Below are 12,911 nucleotides of genomic sequence, written 5' to 3' on the forward strand. Positions count from 1 at the left end.
CCGCAGCCAGCCCGGCCCGGCCCGGCCGGTCCCTCCGCACAGCTCGGCTCAGCCGGGCCCGGCTGCGGGGCGAGGCGCCGCTTCCCTGCGAGCCGGGCTGAGACCTGCCCGCTCCCGGCCGGCGCGCCGCGCCCCAGCCCGCTCGGAACCGGCACCGGACCGGGCCCAGGATACCCCCAGCGCCGCTCGGAACCGGGCCGGGCCGGGAGACCCGCAGCGCGCTCGGCCCGGACAGCTCCGGCCGCTCAGCACCAGGCTGCGGACAGCTCCAGCTCCAGCTCCAGGCGCCGGGGCGGGGCTCGGCGGGCCCGGCTCTGCGGCCGGGCGGGCTCCGGGCTCGGCTTGCGCGGCCTCCCCGCCGGCTCCCGCCCTGCAGCCCGGTACCGGCGGCGCCAGGCCCGGCCGAAGGAGGAGCCGAGAGGCGCCGCCCAGGGGCTCCCGCCGCCCCCCGGCCCCGCTCCCCGCCCCCATCGCCCGGCCCGGCCCGGCCCCCTGCAGCTCGGACCCTCCTCCCCGGCCCGGCCCGGCCCAGCCCAGCCCAGCCCGGCTCGCTCCCCGCCTGCGCCAAGCGCCCCGCGCCCAGCCCGGCTCGCCTCGCCCCGCCGCAGTGGCTCTGGCTGAGGCAGAAGATGGCGGACCGGGCCGAGATGTTCTCCCTCGCCACCTTCCACGCGCTCTCCCCGCCGGCCTGCAGGTAAGAGCGGCCCGGGCCCGGACACCCCCGGACACCCCCGGCCCCGGACCCGGCCTCGGACACCCCCCGGCCCCGAGCCCGCCGGGCCCGCGCCCTGCCCGCTCGGACACCCCCGGAGCCCCGGGCCGGGCCTCTGCCCCCCGAGCGCGCCGGATCTCTGCCCCCCCGGGCTAGGCTGATCTCTGCCCCCAGCCCCTGGGTCTCCCCCCGCCGGGCGGGGTGCACGGGCCGAGGCCGCGGCTGCGATGGCGGGGCAGGGGCCGGGCCGGGCCGGGCCGGGTGTGCTGGGGGGGGCTCCCCAGATCCGCCTTCCTAGCGGTGCCGTGTCCTGGGGAGAACAGGGGGGGCCGGGTTCAGGCTGCCCCGGGAAACGCCGAGGAGAGGCAGGGCCGAGCCCCCCCCCACGCCCGGCCGGTGGGTCCCTGCCCCAGCGCTCAGCCCCGTGGGCAGGGGGTCAGCCCGGCCCAGCACCGCAGCCCAGGGCCCTCCCCTCGGGGGCTTGGTCGGTTTCTTTGTCCCCGGTTCCCCTGCCCCATGGCGAGAAGGGGGCCAGCCCCGCGGGAGCAATGAGCTCCTGTGTTTGTGTGTGGGGGGGTTGCTTGTGGGGTGGGGGCTTCAGACCCCTGGGCCCCACTCTCTGCCCCATTTTCTTCTGGCAGCCAGGACCCATGCTGCTGACGAGGCCTGAGACCCCTCCCCGTAGCTGGTTCCCCGGGCGTGGGGTGGGGTGGGGGAGTCTGTCCCCAGCTGATGTTTTCAGAAAATGGTGTGTTTGGGGAGTGAGCCCTAACCAAGGGGGCCGGCAGCGTCAGAGGCAGCCCCACTGCTGAGAGCCGAGCTCCAGGCCGGCGCAGGGCGGAGATGGAGAGCCCATCCCTCGGCTGTGTCCCACTGGGCCCTCCGGACCTAGCACGGAAGTCCAGAGACCAGAAGGCCCAGTTGCATCCCCCCTAGTCCATCCTGTGGGCCAGGGCCGGCGCCCACCTCTAGGGCCCATTCGCAAGCCTTTGTCCAGCCGAGCTCGGCCTGCCCCACTGTTGAGACCCTGGCCCTTTCCCAGCTGTATCCACCCCCGGTTGGGAGCGACGGGGCCCCCGGCCCTTCCCCGGGGCAGTTCCCTAGTCCCATAATTGTTCTGCCAGGACGTCGCCCTGCCGTTCAGCCTGCCTTTGCCCTAGTTACGCCCCTCATCTGACTCTGTGTCCTTGGGATTTACACCCTCTGGAGATCTGAGCATGCTGCTTTGGTCAGGTCCCCTCCCCGCTGAGCCCCACTCGACAGATGTAGCTGTTTTAATCTTTCCCGGGAAGTCACCCCCTTGCTCTCCTCTGGGCTCTCTCCAGTTTGTTTATTGTTACTCCGGGTGTTCCCAGGGGCCCATCCCCACAGGCCTTCAGCTCCCGTTACTGAGATCAACACTGCATCAGAGCCCTGGGGCTGGAGCCGCGCTCTCTGCTCCGCTCTAGGTGGGCTGCGCTACCCAGCTGGAGAACCAGTCCGGGCACTGGCAGTCTGGGGGATATTGCCCTCCAACGGGGGGAGAGCTGCACAGAGCGGTCCGGCCTGCATCCGCTCCCTGTCTCTCCAGGGTAAAGCAGGGTGCTGGGGAGAGTAGGTGAGATCTGGAGGGGGCCCACTGCAGTCCCTCTAGCCAGGAGGTTCCCGGGACGACATTCCAGCCGGGGCGCTGGCAGGAGGCAGGGGGACACTGTGCCCTCTGTATAGATGTCAAATCCCCTCGACTCCGGAAAGGCTGCCACTGAGAGGCTCTGTGGCCGGTACCACTTGGCATTCGGGCGCAGGGAGCTTTTTGTGGAAGTTCGCTAGTGGCGTCGCCTCCCAGGCCATGTTTAGAGGTGAGCAGGTGCAAACCTAGGAATTGCCAGCGTGGGTCAGATCCATGGTCCCTGTAGCCCAGTGTCAGCAAGCTGCAGAGCAAACAACAGCAGCTGATCTTTGCCTCTTCCTGCACTCTTGGGTGCCCGAGGGATGCTATCTTTTCTGCTTGTTTTTCTACACCAGAGATCCAGGTCCCGCTAGGCAGGCTGACTAGAGAGCTAATGGAACAGGGACACCCCTCAAGCCAAGGGGTGGAAACTGGGTAGCTGTGAGAAGGGAGTTTTGCTCTTGGTTTGGGGTTTGTTGACATCTGTTTAAATCCAGTGGCTGGCTAACATGGGAGAAAGAAGTCTTTGGTACAGAGTTAGCGTCCTGGCCCCTTCATGGAAGGTGCAGAGAGCTCAGAAGAACCATCCCCAAGAGCTGCAGGCAAGAGCAAGCCCTGCGCCCCAGCACTTGGAAGGTAAAAGACAAGCAGGAGATGAACATTTGGTGTCATAACCCCCTCCCCGGCCCCGGCCTCCATCAGAGAGGGCACAAGGCTCAGATTTGCAGAGCACCTTTAAAGTGCTGGCCGGTTCCACGTGGCTGCAGAGATTTCCCTCGCGGGGCTGACGCTGCTGTTGCTGCTTTCTCGAGCCAGGGTGCTGCCTTAGCTTCCACCTGCATGGTGCAGCTGACAGGCTGCGAATCAGGACACCTGGGTTCATGTGCCAGCTCTGCCATTTACTCGTGACCTTGCAGGAGTCTCTACCCCTCTCTGTGAAATGAGAATGAGCCACGACCGCTTTGCCAGGGCATTCTAGAACCTGCTCTGCTCTCTGACGGACGTGCCCGGCCTTTCCCCGCTGGGGGCAAACCCCTCTAGAATTCCAGGGAGGGGCAGAGCTGTCACGTTCTATGCAGCTCCACGGTGACGTTGTATGCGTCCACAGGGCTGCCTGACTGGGACATGGCCCAGGCTTTTGCTTCATTACTAACCAATCTTAAGGTCTCATCTGCCCCCAGGTGGGAAGCGGGTGGCAGGCAGGTCCCTTGACTCACCCGTGTCTGTAGACCAGACGTGGCGCCGTCAGCAGGGTTTGGCCTTGTGGGTGTTCCACTTCAGGTGCTCACGCACCTCCCCAGCTAGCTAGCAGGGTCTGGTCGGCCCACGCACGTGCCCAGTGCCTCCTTGTGGCAGACACCCAGGCTCACGCCTCGGCCCGACACGGAACGCGAACGCGTCCTGCTGGAGCACACTCGGCCTTTTCTCTCCTCAGAGTTCGTGTGTAGCGGTAGGTTTAGTATGTAGCAATAGACAGTTACGGTGAGCAGTGAGTAGTGCATTTTCCCTTTCCTTTCCCCTGGGAGACTTGTCCTCTCCTGGCGGGGAATGCCTGGTTCGCCAGTTTTCAAACGCTGCCTCTTGCCGGGCTGCTGTACCGGTAAGCGACAGTCACGCCAAGGGTGCCCGTTGCCTGAGGAGTCCCACCTCTCCCAGAAGTGCTGCTTCTCTTTGGCCCTGATGTCCAGGGCTAGGAAGATCAGGAGGATAAAGCTCAGACTGTTGGCCATGGAACGTTCCCTGCAGCTGCCCTCTAAGCCAGGTGAAGAGAGCCCCTGCACGCCCGTACATCCACCCCGGACAGACCCAGGACCCCGTCAATCTCAGGGCGTGCTTCTCTTACACAAGGGAAGTCTTTGGAGTCCTCTGGGAAGTCTCCCAAAAAGAGGAGCACGGACTCTCACTAAGGAACCAGCTCCAAAAACGAGCAGTCCCTGTTGAAGTCCTTGGTCTCTGAGGGCATTACTGACACCGAGGACTCTTCCTTCGGTATCGGCAGGCCCGCATGGCCCTGGAGCTCCAAGGAGAGGAAGAATGGCTCCAGTAGGGCGCCGGTACCTTCCACCAGGTACCATTGAGCTCAGCCCTGCCATCGGCACCGAAGCACACTGCTCAGCTGTTGGTGCCATCGCCTGCCTTCACCCAGCCATCAGTACTGATCCAAGCAGCTCAGCCAGGGGTGACGGTGCAAGCAGTATCCTCGGTACTGAGAAAGCATCGGCGCCTGACATCTACAACGCCTGCAGTATGCCCTTCATCGCTAGTCCCGTCAGCTCCAGCCACTTTGGAAATCCCCCTTCATGCAGGGAGGACCTTGCGAGTCACCAAGGATGGCGGAACCAACCTTGTGTGCCATCCCCACTTCCTTGTGGAGCCCCACAGTGGGACCTGTGCGCTACCTATCGACAGCAATGTCAGAGCCCACTGGTACCGTCCCTCTGGGAGACCAGGGTTTCCCACCCTCCCTCTGCCCATCCACAGCAGGATGCTAGGGCAGATGAGGAAGGCTCGCATTTCATTGCCGTCGCCAGATGAGGTGCTTATGCTCCCACCACCTTCCATGGCCCATGACGTCAGATGGTGTCAGGACCTCACTAGAAGGGTAGCGGACGCCCTGCAGATCTCTCTGGGGGAGGTCAGAGATCCACGGCATGCACTGCTAGATATTTTGCAGTTGGCAACACCCTGCAGAGGGGCGCCATCTGTTAACGAGGCTCTCCTGGATCTTGCTAGGACGGCATGGCAGACACCGGCCACAGTTCTGCCGCCCTGCAAAGGGAGGATAGGAAGTACCACGTGACCCTTACGAATTCCAACTTTTTATTTTCCGCCCCACCCCCTGCACTCCCTAGTGGTGGATGCGGTGAATGAGCAGGGTAAGAAGCACTTTTTGAGAACTAGCCCCCATGACAAAAACCAAAAGTGACTGGATCTCTTTGGATGAAAGTCTTACTGATCTTCAACCCTGCAGTTCCAGATCACGAACTTTCAGGTGGTCCATGGCCCAATACAACTTTACTAATCACAGCAAGCTTACGGTCTTTACTGAAAAGCTGCCACAAGACTGCAGGGAGCAATTCCAGCCCAACTATTGGCCAGAACAGTTCTCCAAGTGTCCCTAGATGGTGAGGACACTGCTGCCAGACCCATTTCTGCAGCGGGAGTTATGTGCAGGGCATGGTTCCCAGTTTCGGGGTTTCTGACAGCAGTTCAGAACACTGTAGAGCTCCACCCCTTTGAAGGTCAGATGCTTTTCTCAGAGACCACGAATGACTCCTTGCACACGCTGAAGGCCTCCAGGGCTGCCCTGCATCCCTGGGGCATTTACACACCTATGAGCAGGAAATTCATGGCCTGTTAAGTTCTTGAGCTACCATTGACCCATGGAAACCCCAGAAAGAGAAACAGATCTCCGAGGAAGAGGGCCACCCAACTGCCCTCCATGACCACCCAAGCATCATCTAAACAGCTGTTAGTCCCCTCCCCTCACAGAGGCAGAGGGTTCTACTCTACTACTTCTAGTGCCAAAGATGGACAGGTTGGAGACCGACCTTAGATCTAAGTCAGCTGAACAAGTTTGTGAAGCCTCGAAAGTTCAGGATGGTGACCCTGGCAACTGTAATTCCTTCATTAGAGGAGGTTTTTGGCCCTCGACTTACAAGCTGCCTACTTCCAGATAACTCTGCCCATCACACAGGAAATACTTACGATTCACCATAGGCCAAGAACATTTCCAGAACCAAGTGCTCCCCTTCAGCCTATCCTCAGCTCCCAGGCGGGGTTCAAAGGTCCAAGCGGTAGTGGCTGCTTACCTTTGGCAGGAAGCGATTCTCGTCTTCCCGTACTTCGAGAACTGGCTACTCACAGGCTGCTCTTCCGAGGCGGTGTTATCGTCTACACACAGCAGCCCTTGCTCTCTTCTGAGGATTGGGCTTACAGATGAAGGCAAATAAATCCATGCTAGTTCCAGTAAGAAGAATACCGTTTATAGGGGCATAACTGGACTCAGCGACAGCCAGAACACACCTCCCTCTAGGCAGGTTTGGGACTCTGTCAGGACTGGCAGGGACAATTCAGGGAAGCCCTCAGACATCAGAAAGGAACCGTCTTCAACTCCTTGGCCACATGGCACCTTGCACCTTTGTGAGCAGCCATGCAAGGCGATGCATCTGCCGTTTCCAAGAACCGTCTGTTCTCCGACTACGGACTCCTTGGACAGGAGGGGGATGGTCCCCTTGCATGTAAAGAAATCCCTGAGCTGGTGGAGGGAGCAACGCCATGTCTGTGGGGCGTCCCTTTCTATCACCCACCCTGTCACTGACTTGACAAACCGATGCATCCCTGTTGGGGGGTGGGGGGAGCCCACCTTGACATCCTCATGGTTCAGGGCAGATGGACGGCCCATGAAGTCTGTCTTCACATCAACTTGTTGGAGCTCAGGGTGGTCAGGAACACTTGCCTCCATTTCCTGCCCCTCACCAGGGAGAAAACAATCAGGGTCATGAAGGACAACTTATCTTGCCTATTTTGCATCCCCAAGCAGGGAGGAGCGAGATCCCCCTCCTTGTGCATGAAGCTGTAAAGCTCTGGAACTGGTGCATAACCAGCCCTGTCCAGATTTCAGCAGCCGACCTTCCAGGCAGCCAGAACACCACTGCCCATGCTCTCAGCAGGCACCTCTCCCACAGCTAGAATGGGAGCTGGGCACAGGTTCTCCACAGCCTTTTCCAGAGATGAGGAATCCCAAAGATGGATCTTTTGGCTGCCTCCAAGAACAGAAAGTGTCCTCTCTTCTGTCCAGGGGGGCCTGGATCACTGCTCCCTGGGGGCTTCCTTCCTTCTGGCGTGGAAGAGGAGTCTGTTCTGTGCCTTTCCCCCAATGCCCCTAATCCTAAGGGTGCTGAACAGGATCAGGCAGGACCAGGCCAGAGTTCTTCTCATAGCACCTACCTGGCTGAGACAAGCTTGGCCCCCTTACCTGCTTCCCCTCTGTGTCCAGCTGTCGATTAAACTCCCAATCATCCCTCATCTCCTGTCTCAGGATGCGAGCGCCAAGCTGGCGGTTCCAGACCGCAGGGCCTGGTTCCTGGGCAGTTCTGGGGCACAGGGGTTTCCTGCTCTGCAGAGATGTAGCAGGTGTTATTAAACAGAAGGAAAAAATCACCCCGCATCACTGACCTGCAGAAATGTAAGAGATTCGTCCAGTGGTGAGGTCGTTGCTACCTTCAGCCGGCATTGGTTCCTCTTTCTCTCATCCTAGATCTGGATCTGAAGACATCCAGGTTATCCATCAGTTCAGTCAGGGTACACCTGGCCGCCATCTCAGCCTTTCATCCCCCAGTCGTGGGATTCTCCATTTTGCACACCTGGTATTGCCCAGATTTATTCAGGGTCTGAATAACCTCTCCCCATCTTGGGACCTCAGTCTGGTTCTCAAACCCCTCACGAGACATCCACCTGATCAGTGCGCCTACTCCCTACTTCACTGATCTATGACGACGGCCTTCTTGGTTGCCATCGTGTTGGCCCATAGGGTCGGGGAAACTGGAGTCGGGATGGCAGATCCCCCCTTTTCCACATTTTTAATAAGGTCTCTCTACATCTGCATCCTAGGTTTCTCCCAGAAGTTGCATCGAATTTTCTTAACCAGTCTGCCATCTACCAGTACTTCCCCCCAAACCTCCCAGTTCTCAGCAGGAATCCTATTTCCAGGAATCCTGGGTGTTAGAAGGACCTGGCCTCCTACCTGGATAGGGCTGAGCCGTTTAGGAGATTGTCTAGACTCTTATTATCCTTCATGGAGGGGTGCCAGGGGGCTCCAGTTTCTGCTCAAGGGTTTTGAAATGGATAGTAGGTTATGAGTCTGCAGGTGCTCAGCCCCAGCCACATCACGGCAACATCTGCTGCACCCAATATCTGAGCTCCGCAGAGCCACCGCCTGGCGCTCAGTCCACACGTTTTCGGAGCCTTGCACCCTGCTCCCGGCCGTCCGACCCGCCGCGGGGCTGGGCTCTGCAGTGCTGCCTGCAGTTCTGGCGCTGTCCCGACGCTCCCCTCCATGGGGACGCTGCCCGGGAGCTGCCTGGTGTGGGAGGAGGAAATGTTACACCCCCGGGCAGTAGCTGTGGTGCTCTGAGATGTGTCTCTTTGGGGGCTGCACGACCCACCCTCCTTCCCCTCTGCTCCTGGCACAGATTTGGTGTCTGTCCCGACCGGGCCGAATGAGCACTGCTAGCTAGAAATCTCCCATCGAAGGCTCGAGAGGCGCCTGTGCCCCTGGAGTGGAGTCTCAAAGAACTACGGTTACGCACGGGGCAGAAAGGGGAGCCTGTGGTCCGCAGGGTCGGTCACAGCGTGTTTCAGCAGGACCGAGTGTGCGGTGACCACAAGGCCTGCATGGCCAATAGCTGGGCTTGGCGGCTCCTCGGCCCCTGGGACTGACCTAGCGGGTAGCTCAGTCTGGCCCCCGAGCTGTGGCCTTGGCGTGTGGGGAGAGCCGTGACTGGCCGTCGCTCTTAGACCCTGGGTGGGTGCCCACAGCCGCACCATGCCTGCCCCGGGACATGCCCTGCTCACACCCATGTTTGTCTCCTTGTGTCTGTGGGCCTGGCGGAAGCAGGAGGGGTTTGGCTGAGGGGTGCCTGGGGGCAGCGTGGAGGAAGGTCCCACGATGGGAGTGAGAGAAGGAAACGAAGGGGAGGCCTAGGCTGGTGGGTAGAGGGGGCCATGCCTGGGGGCACAGCCCCGACTAGAGCATGTCTGTGTTCCTGGTTCTGATCCAGCCTGGGCAGCTCTCCTTGCTGTTCATCGCCTGATTGCCCCAGCCCCAGGGTCCCGGCATGGTTAGGATGGCTGAGGAATAGAGTCCCAGACCTGTGTAGGGGCTAGGACGGGCCATGTGGTCCTCTCTACCCCCACGGTCTCACGGTGCCAAGGCTCCTGGCTCTGGTCCCGGCCTGCCCGGGCAGGTGTTCTGCTTCCTTCCCCTTCGCCGTGCCCACCATGCTGGAGGGGACCGGCCCCGAGGGCTCCTTGCTCCCGGTCACTCCCCTCAGAGCCTGCACGTGGCTCCACAGGCTGGGCCAACAAAGCCACTAGGCACAGCTGTCCTTCCCCAGTCCTAGACCCCAGCCACACACCTCCTCACCCCAGGATGCACCCCCTTGAGTGGCGTTCCTGGGGCTGAAGAGACACCAGGGAAGCAGCCCTTCCCCTGAGCCCTCTGAAAGAAGAGGAGCCCACTCTGCCCCACACCCATGGGCCAGCTGCCTCCCTGCAGCAGCACCCCCACCTCAGCCAGGTCCCCTCCGGGGCAGTGGGGTGGCACTGATGCTGAGCTCCTATTCCGAGGAGAGGGCCATGTGGGGTGTGGGCTGCTGGCCCTCCCATGCTACAGAGCTTCCCCCAAGGTCCCCCCTTCCCCCCCGAATCCTGCTGGGGGAAAGACATGAGGTGGTGGGGCTGCCAAGAGCTGGAAAATCGGGGAGTCCCTGTGCCAGCAAAAAGGAGCATCCAGCACAGCAGAGCCCACCGGAGGCTGCTGGATTCTGGCTTCCTCGAAGGCAGAGGCCTTGGGGGCCTGTGGGATCAAGGGGCCTGGGGCAGGCAATGTCCCAGGGAGTAGATGGCCCCTGTTCACCAGCAGGGACCCCTCACCCAGATCCCCTCTTCGCTCGTAGCCCAAGAGAGGCGTGTGGGTTTCTGGGCTGTGGGGCCCTGCGGGCATTGGCCACTCTGGGGGAGCCGGGAATGGTTCCTGCCCAGTCGGGCCTTGCTCTGGTAACTCCAGCTGGCAGACGGGCACCACAGCCCCTCCAGAGCGAAGGCCGAGGCCAGCCCTCTCCACGCCCAGTAAGTCTGACGGTCGCCCCGAGCCCCAGGCAGACGTGTTCTGGGATGGTCCTTTCCGCTGCGGGGCCGCTCCCAGGCGAGAGAGGGGCTGTGGGGCCTGTTGGAGGAGAGGGGCAGAGCCGAGCTGTTTCTGGGCTGGCAGAGACTGACAAAGGAAGCTTTGCTCACGCTGGCGGAACTTGGGTGCTCCTGGGTCAGGCTGTAGCTCGCGAGCGGCTTGACCTAGAAACTTCAGCTGTGGTTTATCGTGGAGAGGCAGCTGAGCCTGAGAGCCGCCTTCTGCTAGGAGCCCAGGTTGTGTCTTCTCCCCTCCCAGTTTGCACATGTGGGCGGTGGTCAGCAGGCCGTTATTAGCCCCCATTCCAGGAGACTCCGAGAAGCCGTGCCTGGGAGCTGGGACGTGGAGAAACGGCCCCACACGCTCCCCGCCACCCATCTCACGTGCCATTCACCCAAGGAAGCCCCGGTGAGGCCGCCTGGCTGGAACTGGGGAGGCTGGGTGCAGGGACGAGTCCTGGGGCAGGACAGGCTTATTTGGGAAATTGTTCGTCAGTGCTTGAGGTGCACCAGGGTGGCCGGCTGGCTGGGGCGAGCTCAGCTGTGTGGGGTCTCCAGTGGGGGGCTTGCTGAAGGTCGGAAGAGCTGAGAGTGGCCCTTGCCCGCGAGCTGAGAGAGCTCCTGACCGCAGTCAGCCGGCAGGCGCTTGGACTTCTCCTCTCCCGTTCCAAGGCAGTGCTGCCTCCTTCCTGCCTTTGAAAGGCCACAGAGGCTGCTGTGGATCCCCTGGGAACTTTATAACCCTCCCCCCCATACTATGGCTCTTGCTGACCTGCCAGAGTCCCCAGCAGGCCCAGCACAGGTCAGAAGCCCACAGGAGGCAACGCTTCGAAGGGGAATGAGAATCAAGGCATGGAGCCTGGCACCCCCCTTCCTGTCCATCTCCTCCTGACTCCCCTCGCTTGTCAGAAACATTTCAGAATTCTAAAAAAATCGGCAGAAATTCCCAGCAAACGGCTCCGCCGTGTGCTACAGAGCCATCTGTCGGGCACAGGTTCTCCGACGCTTGGGATGTTACCGTGCAGCTCGTGATACACGGGGGCCCAGCTGCTGGAGTCATGTGAGAATCTCCGTTCATTTAAAAAGCCCCAGTAAGTTTCTGTGCCCGCCAGTTGAGGGGAAAAACTTAAAGATCTGAGCCAAGGGCAAAGAAAAAGACCCACAGATTGACTGATTGATTGATTTTTACGTCGCCTGCTTTTTGTACCAGTTTTATGATTTTGGAGGCCTGCCTGCTGACTGTTAGGGGAGCGTTAGGGGCTGGCCCGGCTGCCGTCAGAAAGGGCCAGTGAGGGCAGGTGGATGCAGAGGCTCAAACGCTCAGCATCTCCTGACGCTCCATCCTGGGCAAGCTGTACCCATCCCGCAGGGACTTGCGGGCTCTGCCTTGGGAAATGGGAGCGTGACACACACCGTGAGAAGAGGCAAACTTTTCACCGGATGGAAAGTTCAGAAAAACGTTGGTTCAGAAATGCCGAAGGCTCTTGTTGGGCGTGGCAGTGATCTGTCTGCTGGGCTGCAGCAGAGCCTCCCAGGAGCACTAGGTCTGCGTCCCTCATGTTCCCGTGCTCTCCTGAGTACCTCGCTCCTCGGCCGGACTACCTCTCCCAGAATGCCTCGTGGTCCCTGGTTGTGATCAGCCCTGGGGGGAGACCACCCTGGGGCATTAAGGCAGATGTAGTCTGGCCAGGGAGGGAGGCCGCCAGGGGAGGATGGGAGCTTGTGGCCCCTCACGCTGTTGCTGCCATGAGGCACAGCAGGAGCCCAGGCAGACGCAGAGATTCATACTGACCCAAAACGTTTTGTGTCAATTTTCCTGAGGGAAAATTCAGCTGAAATCGATCTTTTCTTGAAGAAAATTTCAGTGAAATCCTGTTTTCTGGCAGGAAATGGTTTGTTCTAAATGTTTTGACCGGCTCTACCTCGGTTTTTGTTTTTTCTTTTTAACACTTGGTCAGCCCTTGTCTGGCGTATCGCACCGTGAACTGAGACAGGACTGGGAACCAGCGGGCACTTGCAACGAAAAACGCTTGCACAAATGTGGCGGTTATAAAAAGGGATCCTTCCCTCCCAGGGTGTTGTGAAGGTGAAATCCATTAAAGCGTGTGAGGTGCTCAGATGCTGTGCAGATGAGGGCCAGATAAGTACCTAAAACAGATTAGAATGGCAGGGAATTCTGGTCAGCTTCATATTAAAAGAAATCCCAAACCCTAGTAAGTACAGAAATGCAGCTAAGGTCACCCCAGAACAGTGCCTCTGCCCGGAAGTGACCCCAGCCTCCGTCTTTGCCCGTGCCTACGTTGTCGTGTGTGTTGGGTTGGGATCCAGGACTTTTCCGAAGGGCTGTGGGCTGTGAAGTTTGTAGAAGTCTCTGCACGGCTATGCTGCTGGAGGAACTGGTTGCCATAGGCGTTTGGTGCATGCTGTAATTTCGGCTCTGAGCCCAGGAGGGTTGTTCTGTTTAGTGACTGTCAGCCAGCGAGTGGCCTGGAATGGCCGTGAGTCCTGGCGATGGATTGCTCTCCCTGGCGGAGCTGCTCAAGTGCCTCTTTCCATGGACTGTGGCTTGCCACAGCCAGCGGCCGGCGAGGCAGAGGGGAATCGGGCTGTGGCCACACTTGCAGTGTTGCGGGCTATTTCCTT

General features: G+C 60.3%; 1 protein-coding gene across 1 annotated transcript in view; it reads left to right on the plus strand.

Moving 5' to 3' along the window:
- The first annotated feature begins 310 nt into the window (after nucleotides 1-310).
- MAPK8IP2 (mitogen-activated protein kinase 8 interacting protein 2) overlaps nucleotides 311-12,911 on the plus strand; it is a 50,605-nt gene continuing 38,004 nt past the window's right edge. Inside the window, exon 1 of the mRNA XM_067546408.1 lies at nucleotides 311-694. Within this exon, the coding sequence (XP_067402509.1) occupies nucleotides 630-694 (65 nt within the window). The 5' untranslated portion in view covers nucleotides 311-629. The remainder of the gene's footprint in view (nucleotides 695-12,911) is intronic.

The sequence above is a fragment of the Emydura macquarii genome, unplaced genomic scaffold, assembly GCF_026122565.2.
Source record: "Emydura macquarii macquarii isolate MOO-44397 ecotype Brisbane River unplaced genomic scaffold, CSIRO-AGI_Emac_v2 contig_6, whole genome shotgun sequence".
Taxonomy (NCBI): domain Eukaryota; kingdom Metazoa; phylum Chordata; order Testudines; family Chelidae; genus Emydura; species Emydura macquarii.